This window comes from Eulemur rufifrons, chromosome 7, assembly GCF_041146395.1.
Source record: "Eulemur rufifrons isolate Redbay chromosome 7, OSU_ERuf_1, whole genome shotgun sequence".
NCBI lineage: Eukaryota > Metazoa > Chordata > Mammalia > Primates > Lemuridae > Eulemur > Eulemur rufifrons.
In genome coordinates this window covers 205,768,818-205,794,053 of record NC_090989.1, presented here as the reverse complement: position 1 = coordinate 205,794,053, position 25,236 = coordinate 205,768,818, and the positions used below count along the sequence as shown (strand labels likewise).

Below are 25,236 nucleotides of genomic sequence, written 5' to 3'. Positions count from 1 at the left end.
ACCCCCCGCCCCCCTCCACCTGTTCCTCTGCCCCTGCTACCGCCCTGCTCCGCACTCCCTTGTCTCTGGAAGGTCTTCCCAGTTTCAGAGCAGAGCAGATCCTTTACTTTGGCCATTTGAAAAGCTAGTGTAGCTCCTCTCAGTGTTTTGGACTCCATCTCTCGTCCTCCGATACCTTGCTTTTAATGGAATTTTACTGGAATTCCTAATTTTCAATGAAATTTTTTTAACTACTATATTGATTGTCCTTTAAAAACAGAAAAGCGCATATTTATCCAAAGTGTGTATTTCTTATACTCTTTTCTTTGTTATACCATCTCCTCAGCTTATCTCTTTTATATTTGTAGGAGAAACTCCCATGTATGGAATCCCACTGTATAATTTATAAACAGACAATATGTGAGTGCCTTTTGCAGAAGAGGGTGTGTTTGAAACCATCAGAGTCAGCCAGGAGCTGTCACCAAGGAAATGCTACCTCTCTGTCCCTTGCTGTATGCTGATCACCGCCAGAGGTGCTTCACCCTGAATTTTGTTGTTTTTTCTTCCCAGCAATGTCTGTGTTTTGTTTGGCAAGGAAAGGAGAGAAAGGAATCTTCCTCCAGGGTGATTTCATTGGCAGTGTTCTTGCCATACGAAGACATTTTCATTTTGCTTTTGTTGGAACGTCAAATGTGAATGTCCTCACGAAACCTACAAGCTGTCAGGCTTCATCATTCCCGCTCATCTCAGGTAGAAGGTTGACACAGTTGTAGGGTTGCGGAGACCTGTGTAAGAATTTAGAAGAGGCCGGGCATGGTGGCTCACGTCTGTAATCCTAGCACTCTGGGAGGCCAAGGCGGGAAGATTTCTTGAGCTCAGGAGTTCAAGACCAGCCTGAGCAGGAGGGAGACCTGGTTTCTACTGTAAATAGAAAGAAATTAGCCAAACAACTAAAAATAGAAGAAATTAGCAGGGCACGGTGGCGTGTTCCTGTAGTCCCACCTACCCGGGAGGCTGAAACAGGAAGATCGCTTGAGCCCAGGATTTGAGGTTGCTGTGAGCTAGGCTGATGCCATGGCACTCTAGCCCAGCCAAGAGAGTGAGACTCTGTCTCAAAAAAAAGAAAAGAAAAAGAATTCAAAAGAGCCCTGACTCATCATTTGTGGCAGTCCTTGTAATTCGTGCATAGCAGATGGTTTCCACATTTAGATCTTGGTTTGATAACTTCCTGTAACTTGAAGTCTAAAAACAGAAAATAAAGGAAGCAAGTTTTCTTCAGTGATTTCAAAATGTCATAGTATTTTAAACTGATGAGGGAACATGTCCTAATTCTTCTGTCCTGAGAAGCATGTAATGTTAATGTTATATCATATGTATATATATATATGCACTATGCATATACATATATATTAATACTGGTATTTTTAATTAATCTCTAAGGTGTAAAAAGGTTATGGTTTTTTCTTTTTTAAATAAATAAACTATTTATTGTTGCAATACTTTTGTTAAACTTTAATTCAAAAGGATTTCTTTTTCTTTGTTGTGTTATCATGGCCATCATCCCACATGTCACAGGAGAAAGCCATCTGAAATCCAGAAAGTCATTAAGCCTAAGCCCTCAGGCTTTTCAACAACCCATTTTTTAGGTGTTTAATTATTACTAAAACTAGGAATGGTACTGGAGAGTTAAAAAAAAAAAAAACAGATGATTTTCACATTTCTTATTTTAAAGAAAAGAGGCCCAAGGCCAGGCGTGGTGGCTCACGCCTGTAATCTTAGCACTCTGGGAGGCCGAGGCGGGAGGATTGCTCAAGGTCAGGATTTAGAGACCAGCTTGAGCAAGAGTGAAACCCTGTCTCTACTAAAAATGGAAAGAAATGATCTGGACAGCTAAAAATATATATAGAAAAAATTATCCAGGCATGATGGCACGTGCCTGTAGTCCCAGCTACTCGGGAGGCTGAGGCAGGAGGATTGCTTGAGCCCAGGAGTTTGAGGTTGCTGTGAGCTAGGCTGACACCACGGCACTCTATCCCAGGCAACACACTGAGACTCTGTCTCAAAAAAAAAAAAAGGCCCATTTCATTTTCCTTGGGTGAACCAAAAAAAACCATATTGAATTTTTTAGTCTTGGCAACGAGGAACAGAAGAAGCTTTGCTGTTTCTATGCTAAAGTGACAGGGATGGTGCCAGGAGCAAGAGAAAACCTATAGCAGAAGATGCGTAGCTTCCTGCCCTTCTTTAAATTCAAACTACACTTGCAGTTCATTTTTCACCCAAACTGTCCACAATAAACATGATTCACTTTTATAAGGAGAAAAGAAATACTAATGAATACAATTTAATACTACATATAGCAATACCCAGAAAGGATGACACTGAAATGAAATTTGTGGTGACCTTAAGGAGTGGAACCTCCTTTTCTTGTCTTAACTCCTTCCTCCAAGTGTTGGTCTCATTCTCTCCTACTTGAAAAGAGTGCTTCATACTGCAGGGATATAGCAGAGGGGAGCCAAAAACCAGAGGCAGGGGGTTTGCCTCTTGCAGTATCTGCATGTAAAATCCCAGAGGGGCCTCTGATTGGATCTGCTTGGGTCACCTAGCTATCCCTGTGCAAATCTCAATGGTTGGGGGATATACAGTTGCTAGCAGTGGCCTGGCCTCAGTGACCCTGGGTGGATGTTGGAGGAGGAGCAGTTCTCCCCAAGAAGGAGATTCTGTTAACAGAATAAGGGGGCATGGGTAGGATGCTGGGCAGCAAATGCAAAGTGTTGCAAGGGCCTTAATGCAGCTGTTCATATGGTTATGGGGCCCCCGGACTCCTGACATTTTGCAGCCATACTCAAGAATCCTTACACTCCATACGTCAAGAGCTTCAGGATCACTGAGCTCACTGCCCCATCATGCAAAATGCCATGGGAGACATTCCAGGGGGCAGTTTGGGGTCTTTGGGGTTGTCTGTACCAGACACTCTGGTCAGGCTGAAACTATCTGGCAAAGCCGGCTCTACCCCCTGCAGGAGGGAAGAAACCAGACCACAGCTTACCTCCTGTGGCCATCGTGAGAATCAAAAGATGCAAGATCTTGGGAGCCAGAAAGAAAAGCCAGTCATGGACCTTTTCTCTTCCAGTTGCTGTGAAATACACTCAGGCAACATGTTCCTCGTCCCCCCTGGGCTGTGTCATGGCTGCTCCTCAGTACCAAGTCCAATCTTGAGTCACCCTGGGATGACTGAGGTCTCCAGTATGGACAAAAGCATCCCAAGGACCCAAAGCCTCTACGGTATAGGCTTGAGGGCCCTTGTGGCAGTTCCAGTGGGTCCCAAAATCTGGATTCCCCCATCTTCTAACAATGATCAGAACTCTGGAGGGATTCTGGTGGTCTGTTTTATAAAAAGGAATTTGCAATGACAACTACAGGATGTAGAGAAATCATGAGACTACATTTGGCCTTCAATGTCCAGAGTCCATACGGGTCTTACTGACCCCGCATGGGCTGATCCTACAAAAGCCACTCCAAAGTACAGGGCCTGGCTGTTCCTGCAGAAGCAGCTGCTAGATGCCAGCCGGGCTGTAAAACCCAGAGGGCAGTCAGGACTTCTGAGCTCAGATGTGGAAGGCTTTCATTAAGGGTTAGAGGATGGTTTCAGTTTTGCAAGATGAAAGAGTTCTGGAGATGCATCATCATGGTTGCACAACAATGTGAGTGTATTTAGTGCCGTGCAGGTCAAGATGGTCAAAATGGTAAGTTTTATGTATCTTTTATAATTTTTTGAATAGAGGGTAAAAAGATAAAACTAGAACCTAAAAACATCTGGGTAACAAAAAGTTGGCAGAGTAATGTACAAGACCACCCACTGTATGTAGCACAGCCCAGCAAATCAGAGACCCCCAAAAAGGGGCCATGAAAAAAGTGATAGATTGCTTTTTTAAAGAATTTTTAAAGAACAAACCAAAAACCTTTGAAGAGGTCATCCTACGGGGGAAGAAGCTAGAGTTTTGTTTGCAGTTAATTTTTTGCCCAGTTTGAATTCATGCATGGGATGGCGCTCTAGTCTTTGCAGGACTTTGGATTCTTGAGGCCTGAATCAGGCCACGCTGTTTAGGAGGAGTAGCGAGCTCCAATTCATCATTCCCCAAGGGTAGCTGAGCACCTATGATGGTGCCAGCCCCATGCTGGCCACAGGGACACAGAGCCGAGTGCAGGCTGTGCCCTGGCTCACAGACCAGGCCCAGGGCTCCACTCCACAGCTGCCTGAGGAGTTTGCTCTCAGGGGCTCAGAGATTGTAGCTGGGCTTTGGGTGGCAACCTGAGGGTGAGGTCACACTTTGCCATTGCAACCAAAAGTCACATGCCGACGAGAGGCTCGAGGTGCCAATCCTCCATAGATTCCAGATGTGGGCCCAGGAAAGGGACAGGTTTGTCTGTCCCAGCTGTATGCCCTGGCCAGAGAAAGTGGACCAGGGGTTGCCCCAAAAGGTGATTTTAAGTAGCAGTTAGCTCCATTCCACCTCCACTGGGCAGAAAGGAATCTGGGAAATGCCCCAGGACAGAGCTGCTGATCTCTTCCAGGAACCACTTGGCCAATTCTTGATCAGAAAGGAGTGAAGACTTGTGTGGGTGTGGGGTGGGGGTGGGTGGGAGGAGAGGTCCTCAGGGATCCTGGGCTGTCCTTGGCACTGCTTGTAAGTGCATGTGTATGTGTATGTGTGTAAGTGCATGTGTGTATATATGTGTGTGTGTGTGCGCATGTATGTGTGGTGTGGGGGTATGTGGTGAGCAAGTCTCTGGACGTAAGGGCTTGTTTTTCTGGCCAAGAGCCTTGATTCCCGCTGACTCAGCTGTGAGTGTGCGTTCCCCACAATGAACATGAGTAAACAGACCATCAGGAGAACTTCCTTCCGCTCTGCCCCTCCCCCTCTGTGTCACCACTGGTTTCTGAGGCCCCAGCCCCAGCGTGAGCCCCATGGGACTCTGCAGGGCTCTCAGGTTGCGTCACAGCCAGCCCTGATGACAATCGCTCTGTCTTCCAAGAAGGGAAGGCCAGTCACCGGAGAGTGAGGCCAGGGCTGCTTCCTCCAGATCACGGGATTCTCTGACCCGAATTCACATGGAAGGACAAACCGGACACTGATGACTGAGGGTCCAGCTCCTGCCTCGGAGCTGGGAGTCAGCAGCCACTGTCCTCCTGGGCCCGCCCTCCACGGCCACGGGCGGTGCCCCTCGGCTTTCAGGCAATTTGAGGCAATGGAACTTTTACTCCCTTTGGCTGTTTTATTGAGACATTTTAATGTAGCTAAAGTCACAGAAGGGTTCAATTTTTACTCTCTGTTTTTTCCCCTAAGATTATGACATAGCAATTTTTCAGTGTTATTAGAAGCTTTTCAGAAACATCGGCTTTAATGGCTGCACAATGCGACAATAATGCTGTCATGTCCCAGCTCCCCACTGTGAAACACTCGGGCATTATTCCCTATGATTAATAAAGCTTGGATAAACATCTTTATCCATTTTTCCTGTATTTTGGCCTGGACATGAACTACATGATTTTTGATTTTTGGTACACAGCAATTCAAATCCAAGGAGTGCAAGCATCTCTTGCTGAACAAAAAAATTGCATTTGTGTGGTTGCTTTTCTTTTTTTCCCAGAAAAATATTATTTTATTAACTGTTAACATACTTTGTGATCACTTTTACTACATTTTTTGTCACATATAACAGATTTTGGTGCTCGCTTCGGCAGCACATATACTAAAATTGGAACGATACAGAGAAGATTAGCATGGCCCCTGCGCAAGGATGACACGCAAATTCGTGAAGCGTTCCATAAAAAAAAAAATAAAATAAAATAAAAAAAAAAAAAACAGATTTTGTAATATTACTCTTTTAGCAAGAATGGAAAGAAAATTCATTCCAGTACCATGAGAGACTAAAATAATTACTCAATAATTATAGTTATCACTAATTTAAGAAAACTTTCAACTTCCAAACCCATGATTTGTAATATATGAATTTTTAGGACTGTTACCAAATCTGTGTACCTACATAAAGCTCATATATATATAAATACACATATATATATATATATATAAAATCTATATGCCAGGTCTGTCTGGAAAGTATCTGGGCATGTACTATGTTCTCATTATATTAATAATGGCTGGATACTTCCAGGACAGACCTTGTATAAGCTGTAGGATTTTCTGACGTTTCAAGTTTAATTGTTTAGTGACTTATTTTAAATGCTCCTTGATGCTAACACTCATTATTCAATTTGTCATTGATGTCATTCTCTGTCCGGCTTTATGGCCTGAGTTTCTGCGTAGGCTCCATTCACTGGGAAGACAGTACCCTGTGCCCCGGCCCATTCTCTTTGCGTGGCTCGCCTGCCGTCCAGCCCAGGGACCAAGGATTCAGCCTCCAAACTTTGCTGCTCACCTTGGTAGCCAGACACATGCTATTGGAGGACCTTGAATCAAAACAAGCTATAAATAGTGAAGACCCCTCTACAGGCTGCCCCTGTAGAGAACACCCAGCCACAGGGCAAAAATGCAAAACCAGTTATCTTGTAGATTTATCTGATTTTTTTCCCCTGTGACATTTTAACTTATGCCTTCATAAACTGGACAAAGGTAGACTAAAGCCTTGATTAGATTCTTATTCATCATTTTGGCATCATCATTTTCATTTTTCATTTGAAAATGAGAAATAAAAATGAATTTTACTTTTTCCTATCCTTGTAGCCATTTCTAAAAAAGAGTAGCTTTTTTTTTTTTTTAACGGACTCTTTAACCCTGAAAAGCCCTGCTGTGCACAAGTGGTTCCCACACTTTGCAAATTTCATGAAATACTAAAATTTTATAAAGAATACAGGGAACTGAAACTTTGTTTTGCAAAGAACACTTAGAAACAGAAAGAACTATCAAATGATGTCACCAATCATGACCCCCCCAAAAGAAAGAAAAGAAAGAAGCAGATAAAAGAAACCAGGAAAGAAAGAAGAAAGAATTTAAGGAAGGAAGGATGGAAGGAAGGAAGGGGAAAGAAAGAAAGGAAAGTAGGAAGATATAGTCTTAGAATAATGGACATTTCCTTCAATGGAATAATGTAATCTTAGGGAAGAAAACACCCTGTGGTCTTTATTTTTCTTCATTTCACTGGACTAATCACAAGTTCATCATGGGCTACATGGCTTTAAAGGTTTATTCTGTTTTGTTTGCTCAGAAGCCGTTGTTCTTCGCTCTGAACAGAAGTGCAGGGAAAGATCTCAGGCCCCTTTCCATGAAATATTTCATGGCCATGTTTATTCCATCCCCTGAATATTACAAAGCTCACCTGCTCTTCTCCAGGAAGGGCCACACTTTAGGAAGTGCAGTAATTCCAGCTGCTTTTAAAATAACGGTACACGATCTAAGAGTTATGAAGAAATGTGGAGGTCTCACAGTTCAGCCAGCGCATCGCCTGCCAGGAAATACAGGAGTCCATTCGGTCTCTGCTAGAACAGGATGGATTGGAAAACCAGTTTTTATTCATAATTCCAAAGAGAGCTGATACTTGCGACCTGTACTGCTCATCCCCTGTTCCGTCTTCTAGGTTATATACAAGTCTCGATGCCTCGTCCAAGACAGCTGCCTGTCTGTTAAAGCGGCTACTATGCTGCTGGCTGGCTGCTTGTATCCCCTAAAGGCAGTTGTGATGCAAGACAAGGTGATCTGGAATCAGGCCATCCTAGGTGGCCAATCAGCTTCGCAGGAACCTGTTGGAATTTGAAAGGACATTTTGTCCAGCACTATGTTGAATAGAAGTTGTGATAGAGGGCAACATTGTCTGGTACAGTTCTAAGTGGGAATGCTTTCAATTTTTTCCCATTCACTATAATATTGACTACGAGTTTGTCATATACGGCTTTTATCATTTTGAAGTAAGCCCCAACTATGCCTACATTTGAAGCATTCTTATTATAAAAGATAATGATGCTGAATTTTGTGAAATGCTTTTTCTGTGTCTAATGAGAGGATCATGTGGTCTTTGTTTTTGCTTCTATTTATGTGGTGAATTACATCTGTAGATTTGTGTATGTTGAACCCTCCCTGGAATAAAGCCTACTTGGTTGTGATGGAAAAAAAAAAAAAAAGAAAGGACATTTTGCCTCCCTTTATAAAGCCTGGCTTTTTGCTGAAACCCAGGAGCTCAAAAATTTTGTTTTGGAAGTTAAACCCTGATCACTGGGCTCTTTTTCTTTTCATTTAACCTTTCATAATCCTAACAATTAGCAAGACAATGGCTACCTTTGCCTGGATCAAGAGAAGTTTGCTGATAAGAAATTCAACATGAAATCGACATTACTATTTCAAAAATATTATCCTCATTCCATTTAAAATTAAGGAGCTGGGAGAGGGAATAGGGAGTTGGTGTTTAGTGGGTTCAGAGCTTCAGTTTGGGACTATGAAAAAGTTCTGGAGAGGGATGGTGGTAACAGTGGCACAACAATGAGAATGAAGTTAATGCCACTGAATAGTACACTCACAAATGGTTAAAATGGTAAAGTTTATGTTATATCTCTTTTACTACAATAAAAAAAAATGAAGTTTGTTTCCCAGTGGGCAGATGAGTAAGGCAAGCTCTCCTGGCAAGAGCAGGAGAAAAAGTTGGGCACGCTAGCAGTGGGAACTCTTCCAAGGCAGTGGGGACAGCCTGGGAGACTGGTGAGCGTAGCCAGGGCATGACCAGGCGCCTGGTCCTAGAGAGAGTGTGGCGAGCTGGCCTTGCCTGCTGCCTGCCCAGAGCATCCCAGAAGCTGAGCGCGGAGCAGCAGGGGTGAGTGTTCCATGCCTTGCGTGCAGGAGCACATTGTCTGGCTGGCCCTGCAAACTTTGTAGACTGCACAGAAGGGCCTGGGTGGAGGGTCCATGGGCCCTGGATTTCAGCCTGCACTCAACCCATCCAGCCGTGTGCCCTCAGGGCCGTGTCTGTCCTCCCTCCACAAAGCCTCCGTGTAGGTGAGGCTCTAAGCCATGACCATTCTGAAAGTACTCCCGGACACAGACTGGATGGGACTTGTACCCAGACTGGGTAGATTCCTCAGAGTTCTCCGAACACTCCCCTATGCAAATCGTGAGGCATCAGCCAAAAGCAGTTCCCCTATGCGACAGCAATGCAGGGAAGCTGGGGGGAATGGATGTGGCGTGAGGGAAAGAGCTCACCAGCCAGGAGCAAGCCCCCAAGGCTGAGTGCACATGGCTCATGAGGGAAAACATCCTAACCCACCAGAGAGACTCTGGCATTTTCTTTTCTATGTCTGTCAGCCTTTATCCTTGCTAGTGCCTAAATAGAACTGGATATTAAGTTGTGGCCACTGGAGGCATAGGACAGGTCTAAAGAGAAAGTGTGAACTTGAATTCTCCAGGCTTCATCAATATTCTACCATTTCCTTCCACTTTCTGGGAACTAATGAGCCCCTTTCTGTTTCATCCATGGTGTGACCCTGCCCTTGGGCTTAATTACTCTACCACACTTTACGGAACTATCATATTCTTGTATTCTTCTTAAAGTAAATCTGCCTTGGACCCCACCCATGCAAAGTCTAGTCTCTATCATTCTTCAGGAAACCACTCTGCCTCCCCATGGTTGTGCAAAGGGTCCTGGGGCTTTCTGAGAACTCTATTTGCTGTCTTTCATCACCCTGAGATATCTGACCTGCCTCTCCACCCTCGTGCTAAGCCTGCATGTGGGGAATCTTCCGGAACGAAAGCACTGTAAGTCCGGCCAAGTCCCCCTGCCCCTGTCCCAGTTGTGGGGATTCTTCTCCCCTCCTCCTTTAACTCTACCAGGTCATAGACACTTAATTCTTTGATGACATTGACCTCTAGGTTCCTATGAAAGGTTTTCAGATTGGCTCCTGCAATTTAGAAAATCTGTTCCTCTCTCTTCAATCTTGGCTTTCGGGACCATTGTGGATTAAGAAATTCTATTTGGGAAGTCTGATGCTGAACACTGATTCTTTTTTCTCTTTGTATTCCTGTTTTTAAAATCCTGGTCATCTGTGAGACAACAGTATCCCTGGCTGTAGAGGGGAGATGTCCCAGTAAACGGAACACAGAAAAGAAAAGAACACTCATATTTTCACAAAAAGTATCGCTCCCCTTGTATTATATATTCCACAGGTCTGCAGGTTGGGGTGGGGTCAGAATCTGAGTAGTCCCCCTTCCCTCCCAGCCCACACCTGCTCCAGGAGCCACTCTTAACAAAATAGCTATGTGGGGGAATACTTTGCTAGGAAAGTGAGTGGGGAGTGGTTCCTGAAGAGAGAAGGTAAGATTTCCCCTGAAACTAAAAGGAGGGTCACAGAAAACAGGAAGTGCTTTGCAGAAGGTTTGAATGGAAGCAGTAGATGGGGGCAGGGACTGTGTGTGTTGGGAAATGGCCTCAGGCCTGGGGCCATTCGGAAGGGCGTGGTCTCTTGGTAGTTTAGCATAAACCTTTTACTTAGATCCTCCTGCAATTCTCTTAAGGACTGCTAACCCTCAGCACTAGTGTCTGGTATACCCCAGCGGTTTGTCTGGAGTTTCTCCTCCTGAGATCAAATCCTGGCTTCCTCACTTACTAGCCCTGTGCCCTTGGGCAAGTTCCATAACCTCCCTAAGCTTCAGTTTACTTGGCTGTAAAATGAGGGTGATCAAATACCACAGTGCACAGCAGACGTCACACAGTGCTTGGCACGTAAGTGAGCAATATGTTCCTAGTTGACTACTGGTTCCACGAGACCAAAAAGAAGTAGTTGTGTCATATCGGTTCTTGCAGCCATAGGCAGAACAGTACTGCATCACCCTTCCTGTCCTGAGGATCTTCACTTCCACTGCCCCAGAAGGATCACAGCCACCGCCAGCCTCCCATCTCCAACATAGCAGGGGCAGCTTCAATGTCACCTTGGGGGAGGAGTTCATCCCACTGTCTCTGATTGCAGTCCTTGGGAAAGCCCTAGCTCAGTGATTGGCAACGATAAAGGACTTCCACGCCTTGGACCATCCAAGCCCACTGTGACTCTGAGCTAAATGCTGAGTGCTGAGCTAAGCAGGTCCTCCAGGGCCCTCTCTGTGTTCTTACTCTTGCCTAGGCAGCCTAGCTTAGCCCTGCTGTGCTCCTTATGCTTATTCCTCCACATTGAATAAGTGTTCAGAATGCAGAACAAGCAATGTTCCAAATCCAATCTCCTCAGTCCAATTGAAGAGATCAAGGTGACATATTTCAATTCATTAGAAGGTAGTTCAATTTTGTAATATTAACTTTAGGTACAAAATGAGTGTAGAGAGGGATGCATTGGAGTAACTTGTAGAGGAGAAAGGATTTGGACTGAACTTTGAGGACAGACAACATTTAGACAGGCAGAAAGCAAGAGGGAGGACACTTCGGGGGTTATGAACAGCAAGAGCAAATGCCAGAGGCAAAAATAAATGGCCAGTGAGGATACTGGTGAGCAAACGGATGAGCTGAGCAAAGGCTGTCCAAATTGAATGTTACAGCAACTGTGGGGAAAAATTGTTCACCAATTTAAAGATGAATTTAAGCAAAGAACATATGAAGAAGACCCCAATGGCAATCACAGCAACACCAAAAACTTTAAAAAATGGGATTTGATTAAATTACAAAGCTTCCACACGGCTAAGGAAATAATCAACAGAGCAAATAGACAACCTACATAAAATATTTGCAAGCTATACATCCGATAAAGGAGTAATAATCGAAATCTACAAAGAACTCAAGCAAATCAGCAAGGGAAAAACAACCCCATTAAAAAGTGGGCAAAAGACATGAACAGAAGCTTTTCAAAATAAGACAAATGGCAATAAACTTATGAAAAAATGCTCAACATCACTAATTATCAGGGAAATGCAAATTAAAACCACAATGAGATATCATCTTACCCCAGTTAGAACGGCTTTTATTAAAAAGTCCAAAAACAATAGATGCTAGTGTGGATTCAGAGAGAAAGAAACACTTACACATAGTCCCACTGTTGGTGGGACTGCAAACGTTATCAAATGTTTGTTGCAGCACAATTCCCAATTGCAAAGATGTCAAATCAACCCAAGTGCCCATCAATTCATGAGTGGATTAACAAAATGCGGTATATGTATACTATGGAGTACTACTCAGCCATTAGAAAGGGTGAATTAAGGCCTTTTGCCACAATTGGGATGCAACTGGAGACCATTATCCTAAGTGAAGTATCTAAAGAATGGAAAAGCAAACTCCACATGTACTCGCTATTCAACTAGAACTAACCAGTGACCACACATGTGCACAGAATGAAGTAAAACTCAGTGGAAATCCAGCAGGGGGGAGGGGGAAAGAGGGGATGGGTGAAACCCTACCTAATAGGTACAATGAACACTATCTGGGTGATGGGCACACTTCTAACCCTGACTCAAGCATAACAAAATCAAACATGTAACCAAAAACATTTGTACCCTCGTAATGTTTTGAAATAAAAAGGGGGAAAATAATGATGAATTTAAGAGCTAAACAGTCTTTGTCTGATACCTTTACTCTCACAGAGTGTTAGATAATGTTTATCAAGTACTTTGAGTGATCTCATTTCACACAGGAACTGTATGAAAGTAAAACTTATTAATCTGTTAGTACTAAAGCTACCATCTATAATAAAGTCTTAGATTTATCTACAACCTTTTCACCCAAGAACTCAATGTGTTTTGGCACATATTAAACTCACATAACCTCATATGTCTTTTCTAGAAATTGGGGTATAGGTGTCCTTGTTTTGCAAATTATATTATGGCCTCTTGCCTTCACTGAAAAGCCCCGGCCCAGAATTCAGTTTACACACATCTGCTATTATATGCTTAATGTTTTCCCCTTCCTCAACTTCCCCTCTCATAAAGAGATATCCACCTAAATAGGATGGTGGCAGAGATGACTTAATAACTTTAATCTCATCACAATCTCTCTGAATATGTTTATTTGTGAAATGGGAATAAGACCTCACAAGATTACTATAGAACTAAATAAAATAATGTGAGTCACAATTGAAAAAAAGAAAAACAACACTGGGATTTTTGGTAAGTTTTTGGATTTTGTTTTTATTTTTCTCATTTGTTTTGCTTATCTGTATTTTCTATGTTTTTCATAATGATTACTTGTTTTATTTGGATTTTTACCTAAAACATTCTTGAGAAGCAGCAAATGAAACTGCTGGAAGGACAATGGCCGAAGTCCCTCAGAGAGTCCTGGAAAACAGCCACCAACAAGCTATTGCTTGGAAGTGCCAAGGGGAGGGAATGGAGCCAGCTCCATGCAGGCTTGCTGTCCCAGAAACACGTAAAGAGAATGTGGCACATTATTGCTCACAAGCCCGGGAGCTGGTTGGTTAATTTCTCTATCTGGTAATTAAAAATTCACATAGTCTATATTTTTACAACAAACCAATACCTTTTTCATTAAGTTATGAAGAGGCCAGGACCCAGAGACTGGAGTCTGAGGGCAAACGTTCACATGTCTGCTGCAAGTCCTGTTTGCCAGGACAGGCATGGTGGTGGGTGGTCCACTGGAAGTCAAGACAGTCTTGCTAGAAGTCAAGTCATTTTTGATGTGCTTATTGTGTTTGTGAGAATATTCAAGAGAAGAAGGGGAAGAACACAAGCTTCCCAGATGGATCAGTGGCTGGAAAGACTGGCTACTGGCTACAGATTATGCCCACAGGTGACCAATTTCAGCGCATCACACAACCAAGGAAAAACTGGGGAGAAAGCGAGCTGGTTTGGTTGAAAACCCCCAGGGCACAGGAGTTCCCTACTCTACATCAAATCATAGAGGAGAGCTCACCAGATGCTCCATGGCCTCATGTTCCTAATCTGTCCATCTCTGCTCTGTCCTAAGGCCTCAGGTGCCCAAGTCTCCCTAGCTTTCAAGGGCTTGTCACATGCCCTGTTACTTTTCTGAGTTAATCGATCCATCTAAAATCTTCAGTGACATATCTTACGATATTACCCCAGCAAGGGTGTTTCAGTGATCCAGGGACACTGTAACATTCCGAAACATCTTTAAGAAGAATAATAGTAGTTCTGTGCTGGAGAGTGTACGCTACGCACTACTTATCCCCTGAAATCCTCCCAATAACCACAGAGCAGGCCTGTCATAAGTGAGGAAATGGAGGCTCTACAGATTTAAGTGTCTTGCTCAAGATCACATGGCTGTTAAGAAGCAGAACCGTGATTTTAACCCAGAAGTATTTAATTCCAAAATCAGCATTAATTACTCTGTTTTCTCGATTATTGTCTGTCTGTGCCTGCCAACCATCGTGCTCACCACTCACCTTACAAACAATAAACCCTAAATAAATATTTGTAGAACGAGTGAATAGTATCTCCCCTCAAGACCCAAGGACTAGAGGCATAATGGTGGAATGGTGGGTCACTGTTTTGTTTCATAGTTCATTGAAATATCATGGCCAGTGGCCTTGTGGCCTCTAAGGGGTCCAGCCACTCTGCAGCTCCCTGGTACAGGAGTGAGAATTCCTTGCTTACTTGCAGAAACACTTTGTGTTGAGAGCTTTGTAGGGTTTTTTTCTCTTTCTTTTTTTCTCCCTCCCTCCCTCTCTCGCTCTCTCCCTCTCTTTCTCTCTGTCTTTCTTTCTTTCTTTCTTTCTTTTCTTGTATCCTGCATTCTAGGTCAACCAGCTTAAGTTGTTACAAAGGCAGAAATTTTGAATTAAGTAGAAATCACAAACAAAATGTGTTTCAGAAGGGAAAAACCTAAATCTAACCTCAAATGGGAAACTTCCTTCCTAAAATATTAAAGTCTTTAAAAATAATGACGGGCATTGTTTCTCCTAACAGGAAACCAAAGTTATGTATCTATAGATGTCTGATTTTCATTCACTTCAAATGATTTCTGACTTGGTGGCACAGCTCAGCATCCAGTCCTCTCTCTTCTCTTCTCTTGGAGTCAGTCCTTTCTCCTGAGTCAGGAAGTTATCTGGACAGTGTCCTTTCCATCTGCATCGCTGCTTTCCTTCCTCCACAGCTTGCATTTGCTGCCCCTGGCCATGGAGCACACTCCCCCTGACCCCCAGATGCTCTGGCCACACTGACCAGGTGTCTCCATCTCTGCTGCTTCTCTTTCCCCTGAATGCCTTCCCGAACTTTCTTGAACCTGTGACATTCTAGTGAATGCTAAATACTAAGCAGCTTCTCAAAAGTAGGCCTGTGTTCTAAACAGCCCTACAGTTGGGATTCCAGGGAAGGTCAGCTGGCTCCCACCCCTCAGAGCCATTTTGCTGTAGAAGGTATTGTCTATGGACCATCTGGTCACTTGGGACCTTGAAAAGACATTCAGGAAGAGAGTTACGATGTCTGAATTTCTGGGGATGTTTTTAGTGGGGATGAATTCAATGTAATCCGTGGATTGTTGATGAGTTTCTAGAAAGACTTATGAACCTTTCTTTTAGCCACTTGGGACCAGACCTCTGAATCACTAGGGAACACAAATGAGAGTAGTCACGGGGAAGGCTGGAGGATGCTGATGGAAGTGGGGAGGGCCTGCAGCCACCCTGCACATGCTTGTCTCAAAGTGGCGAGGAGGCCCCACCCGAATGCACAAGCAGAGGGGCCTGACCCATCACAACCCCGTAGTACAGGAGACAGGATGTGACCATCCTCTCACAGGATGGAGTTATTGTTAGTCAAGATAGGAGCACAAGATACATTCCCACTCCTGACTCCACCTGACTGCCATAAATAGAGGTCATGGTGGTGTTAGTTTGTTCTGAACCTGGGGGCCACTTCAGTCACATGTTTCATGAGATTCAAGATTTGCTGAAAATACTGGCACATTCCCCAACCAAAGAGGATTCACCTACAAGTAACTCAAGGGCATTAGTCCTGCTCCCCACACAAGGGAGCACTGTATCCCAGAGACTGCTCTGGGCAAAGTTGGGCTGGCCTGTGGGTTTCAGTTCCTCCATCTAGACAAGGAAACCCTCCTTGTGACTGGCAAAAGCAGGGGTGGGTTTTCATCAGCAGCATTGCACCAGGCCAGATGTCCAGTCACTAGGGTGGTTTTCTAGAAGACAGCATCATCAGCAGTTACTGTTAGCAGAGGACTTGCTTCTATGGTGCCGTGTTGTTGCTAATAGTTTTTTCATTACAGCAACTCCAATGTGGGAGACCTTACCCAGAGAGGGCAAAAACCAAAGCCTGTGCCCTCAAGGAGGCTATGAGAAATAAAGAGCCCCAATGCCAGCCCCTCGGGGGGAGGAAGCTGGAAATGGCAAGAGGGACCACCCATGGGCTACAGCCCCAACACTCGGGTCGTGCTGACGTGACTGGCTCTGGGCAGATCAGTTATGGGCCCATTTCTTCAGGCCGCAGTTGTGGATAATGGCCTGGACTCCTCCCTCCAGGTACGGCACAGTTGTCATAATCGCAAGTCAACAAGCTCTTCTGGTCTGCTCTTATGCCCAGGCAAAAAAGTAGTCTGGGCAACAACCCAAGAAGCTGACAAGCACCCCAGGGCTTGTTTAGCAGGTAGCAGAACATGTGTTCATCCTGCAGGTGCTCATAACATCTTCCCTGGATCAGGTGCCAGAGGCTTTGGCTTCATCAGCTGTCTGCCTAACAATGCTGACAGGTTGCTTTCTAATTCCTCCACAAATAATAGGGTCAACATGTCAACCCTGCTGGTGAGGAATGGTGTTCCTGAGAGCCAGGAGGCCCCCACCCAGCTTCTAAGGCTCTTCAGCTAAACAGATGCTATAGAGCAAAGCCAACAACTCTCTCTCTCTCTCTCTCTCTCTCTCTCTCTCTCTCGGCAATCTCAGTAGTTTCTCTCACACTCCCTGCTGGAGAAATCTTCATGGACCAGGCGAGGTCTAAGCTTTCAGTGGAAACTTGGAGCTGTTCCAATGAATAGCTGGGGATCCTGCAATCTACAAAGCTAGAACCAAGACAAATGTGGGAACTCCAGGTACATAATACTACAAAGATACTGCTTTTATTTCCTAAGAGCATAAACTTAAATATTGATACAGTTTCAATGTTTGTCTCCCCCAAAACTCATGTTGAAACTTATCTCCAATGTGTCAGTATTGAAAGATGGGGCCTTTTAAGAGGTGATTAGATCATGTGGGCTGTGTCCTCATGAATGGATTGATCCATTCATGGATTAATGGATTAATAAATTATCTTGGGAGTGGGGCTGTTTGCTTTACAAGAAGAGGAAGAGGGACCTGAGCTAGCACCTCAACCCCGTCCCCACGTGATTCCCCTACCCACCTCGGGACCTTGAAGAGTCCCCACCAGAAAAAAGGCCTTCACCAGAAATGCTCCCTGGACCTTGGACTTCTTAGCTTCTTACAATGTAAGGAATAAATTTTGTTTGTATAAATTACACAGTTTCAGGTATTCTATTGTAAGCAACAGAAAAGAAACTAAGACAAATATCATAGTTAAAATGTATTCTACATGTTCTGACTGGTTTTCCGGGGAAGTAAGGCATAAAGAAGAGGAATAGGCACCCTACGAACCCCCAAAGAGCCATTCAACTATCACTGCTTTCCCCTAGAACAAAAACTTGCATTGTTCTTAACATTGAGGAAAGACATGGTTCTGACACTCCAAGCCTAATGACCAGCTGTCTCTTGCCTGAACACAAGTGTGATACCACTACAGGGCATTTCAGTGGGTTGCCATTGTTGCTCTCCCAAAACATGTAGCAAAGTCTGGCTTTTTGACACATGGAGGGGATGTACACCTAGAAATATAAACATGCACATAAACGTGGACATATTTTAATACATCCAAAAATGTTTCCTCTCGAAATAGATACATCCACACATGTAACATGATTAAAATATAGAAATTTTAAAAAAGGAATAATCATCAAATATAATAGTCAAATTCATACAGACAGGAAATAGAATGGTAGATACTGTGCCTGGGGGTAGGGGAATGGGGAGTTATTGTTTAATGGGTACAGAGTTTCAGTTCAGGAAAACAAAAAAGTTCAGGAGAGGAATGGTGGTGATGGTTGCACAACAATGTGAATGCACCCAATGCCACTGAACTGTGTACCTGAAATGGTTAAAATGTTATGATGTGTATATTTTACCCCAATTAAAAAATTGTAAGTGTGATTGTACTTCTAGGAGGACTATCAATTTAATCTTAAGTACAAATAAGTTTACAAACAGAAATGCAGTATGACTTCATTTTTAACAAACTGATCAAAATGTGCATAGAAAAAGTTTATGGGGAAGAGAGCATGAGGTAATGATTTTTTCCCCCTAAAAGTTATTTTTTATGATGAATGTTTTTTATGTAATAAAAAAATGACAAAGGTTTAGAATGTTTCTGGGTTGTGCTCCTTAAATCCTTAATTACATAAATTAATATCTACATTACATAAAGATATATCCTTTTTCCTCTATCTAAAACGTTTCCCCATAACGTTTTGTACTTAAATCCTGACATTAAGTATCATTAAATTTCTTAAATCTCAAGAGAAGCATTTTTGTTACCAAAGAAGGTATCATAATCCATAACCCAGAGAGTGGGGGAATAATAGCAGTTGCCAATGTTCTCAACCGCTTTTCTCCTTTTTATCAACGGAACATCTCTATAAACAACTCATTCCATCTTTTGCGAAAGAGTGGGGGAAGAATCCCTGAACGGAGAAGACTGGAAAGTCTGCATTACAAAATACCCTGTGGGCTCTGGAGAATCAATCAGCCCCTACCCTCCTGGCGTTTGGTCTTGACCACTGCAAGGGTGCCTTTCCTACCAGATTCTTCTAGAACCCAACTGCATGCCACCCCGAAACAGGGAGCTAATGCTTCTGCCCGCGGGCTCTGCATGCTTCCACGTGATTCCACCTTTGCTGTGGACTAAACAGGACCCACTAGACTACAGTCTACGGGCTCTCGGCCCTGCAGGAGATTTTAACCAAAACTCTAGGACTAATGGAAAAGCACGGTTAGGCTGATAATCCACACCGCGCTCGCTGTAAACTTCTTTACACGAACCACCAGCTCAGCTCATTATGTCGGAACACTTAGCGCTTCGGACCCTCCAGGGAGGAGCCGGCCCCTCCCCTGCGCCGCCCCCGCCCCCGGGTCCACTGAGGCAGGCGCGCCCCGCCCTGGCCCAGGTACGGACTCGGCTGAGTCACATGCTAGGTCAGAAGGCCGTGGGGGCCCCGCCCAGCGGCCGGGTCAGCCAATCGCAGCGCAGGAAGGCTGTGGGGACGGGGCCGGGCTTCCCGGGGCCTTAAAGCACGAATCAAGCGGCGCCGGGCCAGAACCGCGAACCTCAGCAGCCTGGGAGCTGCGTCTGCGGAGTGCGTCTGCGCAGCTGCGAGCGGGTGAGCGCCCCAGACCAGGCCCAGTCAAGGCGGGACAGGGACTGGAGGAGGGGACCCCCTGCAGGGACACAGTCAAGCGGTGGGAACGACTCCCGGGACCCGGGAGCGAGAGCGTCTGCCCTGAGCTCTGCCAGTCTGGAGATGGGAACGCGGGGGAGGGCGGTTTAGGGACCCCAGGGAGGCGCCGAGGCCACTCGGGGGGTCCCAGGTTGAGCGATCAGCCAGCCTGCGTGCACCTCAGCCGGGCCACCAAGCGGGCCGCGCCAACTCAAGGCCTGTCCAGGCCGGAAGGGACAACTCGCCCCCCGCACGCCAGAATGCTGTGCTCCTACTGGAGCCACCGCGACCTTATCTGGCCGCAGCAAGCCTGAGTAGGGAGCGGGCGGCGCGTCCCCAGTCCAGCCGTGCGGGGAGCCCGCGAGCTGACTGCCCCTTTCAGGCACGGACCCTGGGGGCTCTAGCTTCCAGCGGCGAGGCTACGTGACCCTGGCTCCGGTTTGGGGGAGCGAGTGGGGCTGTTGATGGCGCGGGCCCAGCTGGCCTGCGGGAGCGGTGGGTGTACTCCTTCCCAGTTTCTCCAGGGAAGGCATTCCGTAAAGATTTCATTCAAGAAGGGGAGATTGGAAGACATATCTCATCTGCTGTATTGTATGTTAGCACAGAGATGTGAGGTGGCCGCCTAAATCTTGGAGACCTTTTAGATCCTACTTGGGATCCCACATTCTTGTTAGTGAGGTTTTGCCTGAGAGACCTCAGTACCATTGGTACAAAACCTGGGTCGGCTGTTTCCTAGTTGTTGCCTTCAGCTTCTGAGCCATAAGGTACCATCACACCTTTCTCAAACCCTAAATTAAAATCCCATACCCTGTTTCCATTCCTAGAGCTCTGGACAGGTGACTTTTCATTGTGTTGACTCCATCTAATATCTCCAGGGGCCTGTTTGTCTTCAACCACATCCTAGCCTCTTCCACCATTCTTGTGTAAATGCTTGGGAAAATAAATATTTTTATTCCACCATGGCGGCCTTAATTGGCATAAAATAGATTTTTAGAAGGATTGGTCTAATCAGATACTGGATTCTTTCCCTTTTGTAGGTGTTTTTGAAACATGAATCTTTTACTCATCCTGGCTGCCTTTTGTGTGGGAATAACCTCTGCTGCTCCAACACTTGATTGCAGTGTGGATGCACAATGGTGTCAGTGGAAGGCAAAACACAGAAGACGATATGGCACGGTTGGTAACATCTGAAACTGTTCAGAGACACCCTGGAGAGAATGGTCCTTGCTACTGGAAGTTTATAGCCAGAGAGTAGCTTCTAGAGGCTGGGTCTTACCAACACAGTAACCTAACCTGTTATAACCAACTGTGAACATATGTCCCTGTTGTGTCTCAGCTTGGAGAACAGCTCCCAGAAATATCAATCATCCCTGGCCATGGTTTTTGTCCATCTCTGTCTGCAAATCCAGTTGGTGAGCATGGGTTGGGTTTTAGGTAGAAATAAAGACCATCAGTTATGTGTTTGCCTCTAGAATGAAGAAGGATGGAGGAGAGCAGTGTGGGAGAAGAATAAGAAAATGATTGAACTGCACAATCAGGAATACAGTCAAGGGAAACACGGTTTCACCATGGCAATGAATGCTTTTGGTGACATGGTGAGTGTGGTGTGGATTGCTGAACTCTGGGCTTCCTCTCCTCAGTTCTTTACCAAAATAATCTCTGGATTTGCAACATTTTATTTACTTTTCCTTGAAGACCAATGAAGAATTCAGGCAGGTGATGAATGGCTTTCGAAACCAGAAGCACAGGAAGGGGAAAGTGTTCCAAGAGCCTCTGTTTCTTGAGGTCCCCAAATCTGTGGACTGGAGAGAGAAAGGCCTTGTGACTCCTGTGAAGAATCAGGTGAGATGCTGTCAGCTTCAGTCCTCCTGTCTCTACAGGAAAGTCAAGAGGCAGTTGACATCGGTGCTTTGGTAGACTGTGGATCGATGTGTAGTTCACTGTTTTTTAAAGAGTATTCGAGATATTAGCTGTTGTGCGTGACAGCTTTTTAATTTCCTTTCCAGGGTCAGTGTGGCTCTTGTTGGGCTTTTAGTGCGACTGGTGCCCTTGAAGGACAGATGTTCCAGAAAACTGGCAGACTTGTCTCACTGAGTGAGCAGAACCTGGTGGACTGTTCTCGGCCTCAAGGCAATGATGGCTGCAATGGTGGCCTGATGGACTATGCCTTCCAGTATGTCAAGGAGAATGGAGGCCTGGACTCTGAGGAATCCTATCCATATGATGCAATGGTAAATGGAGCATCTTATCTTGTCATTCCAGCTGTGCTATTGGAAAGAGGAACGCTTCCAGGGATAAGATACCTTTTTCAGAATTCACATTTTATATGGTAGAATCTATATCTGCAAACTGTCAGTATTGTTATTATAAATTATTAGTTCTCTGATTTGATGATTAGCATATTGCTGTTCTTCTATGTAACATGCAGAATAAACAAACCATTCTACATATAATACAAATTTGTCCATTGTAAAAAATTTCTTGTGAACAAGTAGACCTAGGGAGCCTCATTGAAGAAACTTAAGCTAATTTTCCATTTCAAATCAACTAATGGCAGTTCACCTCCGGGTTGATTTATAACAGTGTTGATAAGCTGCAAACTGCTAAGTGTTGTGGTTCTAACTCATGTTGTGTTCCCCAGGAAGTGGATGGCAGTAATTAAGTCTGTTTTCCCTTTACCTTTAAAAGGATGAATCCTGTAAGTACAATCCTGAGTATTCTGTTGCTAATGACACTGGCTTCGTGGACGTCCCTAAACAGGAGAAGGCCCTCATGAAGGCAGTAGCAGCCGTGGGGCCCATCTCTGTTGCCATCGATGCAGGCCATGAGTCCTTCCAGTTCTATAAAGAAGGTGAGCATTGTCCTTTGTAGAGATTGAAGCAGAAAAAGTATAATATAAAACCACCATGACATACCAGTATGATGGACTCTTTCGTGTTTAAAATTCAATGTAGATATTTGGGTGCATGGATTTAACATAGTTGTTCATTCTTTATGTGCAATATTTGTACCTGATGTTTCCATTTGCATTTATGTTGAGCATATCTCCATGAATTTAATAAGTACTTCATAATTCTTAAAAATAGCTACATAGTTTATTGTATAGTTTAATTTTCTTAAATATTCTCTAATTGTTGGATCTTTATAATTTTTCCAAAGATTTTTACTTCTATAGTTAAATCTGAAAGGAACCTCTTGATCAAGGATTTTAGGATTCTGTGCTAGGATTTCATTTGGGGAGGTGGCAGGGGCAGACAGGGTCTTGCTTTGTCACCAGCCCACAGTGCAATGACATCATCATAGCTCACAGCAACCTCGATCTCCTGGGCTCAGATGATCCTCCTGCCTCAGCTTCCTGAGTAGTTGGGTCTACAGGTGTGCACCACCATGCCTGGCTATCTTTTCTATTTTTTTGTAGAGGCAGGGGTCTTGTTATGTTGTTCAGGGTGGTCTGGAACTCCTGGCCTCAAGCAGTCCTTCCACCTCAGCCTCCCCAAGTGCTAGGATTACAGGCATGAGCCACTGTGCCGAGCCTATGCTGTTTTTTTAGACTGACATCTGAGAGTAGAATTGCAAGCTTACAGAGTGGTCTTCTATCCCTCTAGTCAAGTTTTTTTTTTTTACATTTTATAAATTTTTAATTATTATGGGTACATAATGGTTGTATATCTTTATAGGGTACATGGGATGTTTTGATACAAGCATACAATGTATATTAATCAAATCAGGGTAATTGGGATATCCATCACCTCAGGCATTTACCATTTCTTTGTGTTAGGAACATTCTAATTCCACTGTTTTAGTATTTTAAAGTATACCTCACTTGTTGATTATAGTCACTTTGTTGTGCTATCAAATATTGTTCATTCTATCTAGGTATCTGACTATATGTTTGTACCCATTAACTATCCCCACTTTAAAGTAGGGACCTAAAGTAGGCACGTTTTAATGAAAGGCTTTATGCTAATTTGTATTTCTGTGAGTTTTAGATAAGGGCCTACATTGCTAGCCTTGATAATAATAGGCCTTATTGTTATGTTCTATCTGGAATGTATGTCCTGGCACTGAATTAGAGCTGCCTCCCTTACTGTGGTAATGGGAGGTAGTGGCAATGTCCCCCGGAGCTTCTCACCCCAGCGGTCATTCTGCTCTCCCAGGCATTTATTTCGAGCCAAACTGCAGCAGTGAAGACGTGGATCATGGTGTTCTGGTGGTTGGCTACGGATTTGAAAGATCAGAATCGGATAGCAATAAATATTGGCTGGTGAAGAACAGGTATAAATTGCCAAAAATGCTTATTTGAAATTAAAAAGGGAATTCTTATTGGCAATCATTATTTGGATGCAGTTCCACAAAGCTTTAAGCACACTTCTGAAATCCCAAAAGTCTTTATCCCACTTAGGTTGAACACAGAATATTAACATTTGATTGTAACATTAAGATACTGTCCCAAACATCTTAGGAGTATTAATGTGGTATTTGTACCATTGTATTTCTAAGTTCTGTAGATATTCTTATTTCTGAAACATAACCTGGCTGGAAAGACATTCTGTCCTTTTTCTGTCTGATTTTGCAGTTTGTGAAAGGTCATAGTTTTGGGTCTGGGATAGAAGTTATGTGCAGATTTAGACTAAACAATTTATAAAGGATAAACAAGAACATGTGCCTCCCCTAATTCTCTCTGTTAAGTCTGTGGCCACTGGCACACTGTTTTAAGTTAGGTGTACTGTTAATGCGCCAATATGCTTTGTTCTCTCTGTAAAATGGAAATCCTGCTCTCCTTTCAGCTGGGGTGAAGAATGGGGCATGAATGGTTACGTAAAGATGGCCAAAGACCAGAGAAACCACTGTGGAATTGCCACAGCAGCCAGCTATCCCACCGTGTGAGCTGACAGACGGTGCTAAGGAAGCACGTGACTGGGGACAGCCTGTCCAGGGGAAGAATTTTATCTTAAAACTGACCAGCCCCTACCATGTGGGATATGCACACTTGAATCATTGAAGATCCAAGTGTGATTTGAATTCCGTGACATTTGAACACTGGTAAAATGTTACCTCTATTTTAATTACTGCTATAATCATATTTGTATTAATATTATTAATTCACTTACTGACTTTGGATTTTTGTTTTTAAGAGGATGTATAAATTTTTACCTGTTTAAATACAACTTAATTTCAAATGTAGTGGTGCGGCTTCTTTCTGTCTTTAACGCACTGACTTTCTGTGTAGCCACATGTAATTGGGCTCTAAAGACGTAACTGCCATGCCAGTGGTTCACTGGGAGGGAGAGTGCGTAGCCTCCAGCTCTTCTCATCACAGATTCACAGATCTTATGTCAGCTGTCCGGTGGCTGTGTCTGACCCAATCCTTGACTGGAGCAAAATCTGACAAACTATAAGGACAAAGGAAAGTTGTTTTAATAAGGTAAAAATTCACTTTTTAGAAAAGTGAACAGACATACGTGATTTCAATACTAGACAATGGCTTTAGAGCTCATGTGCATTTCACCCAAGATGGTTGCAACCTAGTCAAGTTATGGGACAGAAGTCTTGGAGCATCTTCCCCAACTGCTGGTGAAACCCCGTGGCCACTTTGCAGTTGAGGCAGGATAGGTACTAGTGGATTCCCAAGGTTTGAGTCCACAAGTGATGAGGGATAAACTCCAGGGCTTGAGGTTGGGCTTTACAGATGATGTGCTGGCCTCGGAAGGTGGGAGACAGGTGAGAGAATTGGAAATGAGAGTCTGTGGCTGCATAACCAAGCTACCTAATCCTTGAATTTTTTTTTTTTTTAATTTCAGGATATTATGGGGGTACAAACATTTT

The 25,236-nt window shown here is 44.1% G+C and overlaps 2 protein-coding genes and 1 non-coding gene across 4 annotated transcripts in view; all 3 read left to right on the top strand.

Moving 5' to 3' along the window:
- LOC138385924 (death-associated protein kinase 1-like) overlaps nt 1-552 on the top strand; it is a 54,111-nt gene extending 53,559 nt beyond the window's left edge. The window contains exon 7 of the mRNA XM_069472102.1: nt 348-552. Within this exon, the coding sequence (XP_069328203.1) occupies nt 348-381 (34 nt within the window). The 3' untranslated portion in view covers nt 382-552. The remainder of the gene's footprint in view (nt 1-347) is intronic.
- A 5,154-nt stretch (nt 553-5,706) lies between these two features.
- Nucleotides 5,707-5,813, top strand: LOC138388758 (U6 spliceosomal RNA). The gene has a single exon (XR_011234248.1). It is a non-coding gene; the product is annotated as a U6 spliceosomal RNA (small nuclear RNA).
- Nucleotides 5,814-19,294: 13,481 nt separating this feature from the next.
- Nucleotides 19,295-24,661, top strand: CTSL (cathepsin L). Of its 2 annotated transcripts, XM_069474053.1 has the most exons (9): nt 19,310-19,353; nt 20,235-20,333; nt 20,448-20,586; nt 20,883-21,005; nt 21,106-21,252; nt 21,417-21,641; nt 22,099-22,261; nt 23,568-23,685; nt 24,198-24,661. In XM_069474053.1, exons 3-9 carry the CDS (start codon nt 20,461-20,463, stop codon nt 24,295-24,297), a joined length of 1,002 nt encoding a protein of 333 aa, XP_069330154.1. In that variant the 5' UTR covers nt 19,310-19,353; nt 20,235-20,333; nt 20,448-20,460; the 3' UTR covers nt 24,298-24,661. The 2 variants fall into 2 exon arrangements, with proteins under 2 accessions (XP_069330153.1, XP_069330154.1); XM_069474052.1 differs by lacking the exon at nt 20,235-20,333 and having other exon boundaries at nt 19,295-19,353.
- Nucleotides 24,662-25,236: the final 575 nt, after the last annotated feature.